Below are 2401 nucleotides of genomic sequence, written 5' to 3'. Positions count from 1 at the left end.
TGATGTGTATCTGTTCATGCTGTGAGTATGCATGAAATATATTTGTCACAGTTACTCTCTTCCTTTCTTCCTGTCTTTCTTTCTTTCTTTCTTTCTTTTCTTTCGTTGTGTGTTTCTTTGTTTGTTTGTTTCTTTCTTTCTAGGCGTTGTTCGTCCACTGCAGGATGAAGTCCCCCTACAACGATCTCCACTCTATTCTATCAGCTGTTTTCTATGTCCAGGTTGTAACCATCTGCTCTTTTATGTCATCCTACTATTTTCTTTCTGGTCCTTATTTAGATCTTTTACCTGTTTTTGTAAGTTAAACTCTTACTTCCACAAAGCTGCTGTCAATGCAAATCGCATAGAAGTTGCTATTTATTAATCATTGTGTCTGTGTGCAGGTCTTACAATGTAGGCAACCTGATGGACGATCTGAAGCACATGTACCGTGTGGCCGGACAGATGGGCAAAGGCATCACCTTCCTCTTCACCGACAACGAGGTCAAGGACGAAGGGTTCCTGGAATATCTCAACAACGTGCTCAGCTCTGGAGAGGTGAGGAGGACGCAGAGAAGAGAAAAAACGATAGATGAACGTTTCGTCAAAGACAGGTCTGAGAAACTAATGTATACAAACGTAGGTGGTTGTACTCCATTGACATAATATAGCTCATTTAGGAAGCGGGCTTCCGACCCTGCCTGTCAAGGCCAACCTGAGCTGAAGGGAATACAACACCTCAGCAGAACGACAAAGATATTCGATAAAAATCCTCCCCCACTCGTCGAACTCAAGTGTCACATGACCGCTACACCACACAGGCCGGTGAAAAGGATGTATTTTAGAAAGGGAATCGTTGAGTGGCGTACTGGGTCTATAGAGTGATGGCAACGGAAAAGAACAGAGAAAGGAAGAGTGTATTGCATTATATCATTTTTTTCTAGTGGAGAATCAAGAGAGTATATCATATAATAACATTATTTTTAAAATCTTATCTTAGGTCAAAGCTTAGTTTTTCCCTCCTTTCACAGAAAAGCTGTTTAATTTCTTAAAGAAGTGTAGTTTTTTTCTTCTTATAATATGTTTTGGATGATAGCTTAGCAGACTATTGCTCGGTTAAAGAAATAGGCCTTTGCCTTAAGCTTCCCAAAGTTGAGCTTTCCAAACTTAATTATAAACTGTTGTTTCCCAGATTTCCAACTTGTTTGCGCGCGACGAGATTGACGAGATAACGGGAGAGCTCATCCCAGTCATGAAAAAAGAATTCCCCCGCCGTCCGCCCACACAGGAGAATCTCTACGACTATTTCATGACCAGAGCTCGGGCAAACCTCCACACTGTACTCTGTTTCTCACCGGTAATATTTATCTCTACACTGTGTCTCCTCAGCCATGTTTTCTTCTACACTATACTCTGTTTTTCTCCAGTAATGTTTACCACCGTACTCAGTTTCTCCCTACTAATGTTGGCCACAATACCCTATTTCTTCTTGATAATGTTCACCAGTGTACTCTGCTTTTCCTATGGAATGCTAACCTCCACGCTGTGCTTTGTTCCTCCTTGGTTATATACCTCCACACCGTACTCTGTTTCTCCCCAGTTGTTTTCCTCGTGGGTGGTTGGCGGTACTATGGTGTGGTTTGCTCCTTCTTTCTGTAATGTCGTACTTCCATTTCATCCCTGTCTTGTTTTGTTTATTGTTATTGGACTTGTAGGCCTGTCTTGTGCCTGAAATCCCCATCCCTATATCAATATGTTTCTCGCTGACTCGAAACCAAGTCAGATAATCGGCATTTGGCGGGTGCTGTGGTGAAGTCTACTCCTTCATTCCTATCAAACATCTGTCGTCCTTATCTCTCCTCCTTCTTTTCTGTGTATATTACTCACTTGTAACATCTCTAATCTTCGGCAATTGTATGACCTATTTGTGTTAAAATGCCGCAAAACTCTTTCCCAAACTAAAAAAAGGTGGGAGAAAAGTTTCGAACACGGGCCCTCAAGTTCCCGGGCTTGATCTCAGGCTGTACCATGGACTGGTTCAGCAAGTGGCCCCGCGATGCGCTGGTGGCTGTGTCCACCCACTTCCTGGGGCCGTTCGAGATGGAGGCCTCGGCGGACGTGAAGAGCAGCCTGATAGAGATGATGGGCTCGGTGCACGACGGCGTAGCGCAGGTCTGTGTGGAGTACTTTGAGAGGTAAGTCAGTGAATCATACTTAGATGGACAGGTTTGTGTGTGTGTGTGTGTGTGTGTTTGTGTGTGTGTGTGTGTGTGTGTGTGTGTGTGTGTGTGTATGTGTGTATGTGTGTATGTGTGTGTGTGTGTGTGTGTGTGTAGTGCTTTGAGAGGTGAGTCAGTGAATTATGTTTAGATTGGCAGGTGTGTGTGTATTGTTTGTTTGTTTAGTATAGGGTTTTACGGCG

The 2401-nt window shown here is 43.4% G+C and overlaps 1 protein-coding gene across 1 annotated transcript in view; it reads left to right on the top strand.

Moving 5' to 3' along the window:
- Positions 1–2401, top strand: part of LOC101853371 (dynein heavy chain 8, axonemal) — a gene marked incomplete at its 3' end in the record, with an annotated part of 107937 nt that overhangs the window by 98729 nt on the left and 6807 nt on the right. Inside the window, 3 exon segments of the mRNA XM_035968421.1 lie at positions 384–537; positions 1172–1336; positions 1948–2174. Coding sequence (XP_035824314.1) covers positions 384–537; positions 1172–1336; positions 1948–2174 — 546 coding nt within the window.

The sequence above is a fragment of the Aplysia californica genome, unplaced genomic scaffold, assembly GCF_000002075.1.
Source record: "Aplysia californica isolate F4 #8 unplaced genomic scaffold, AplCal3.0 scaffold00058, whole genome shotgun sequence".
Classification (NCBI taxonomy): Eukaryota; Metazoa; Mollusca; class Gastropoda; order Aplysiida; family Aplysiidae; genus Aplysia; species Aplysia californica.
This window is presented reverse-complemented; position numbering and strand designations above follow the sequence as displayed.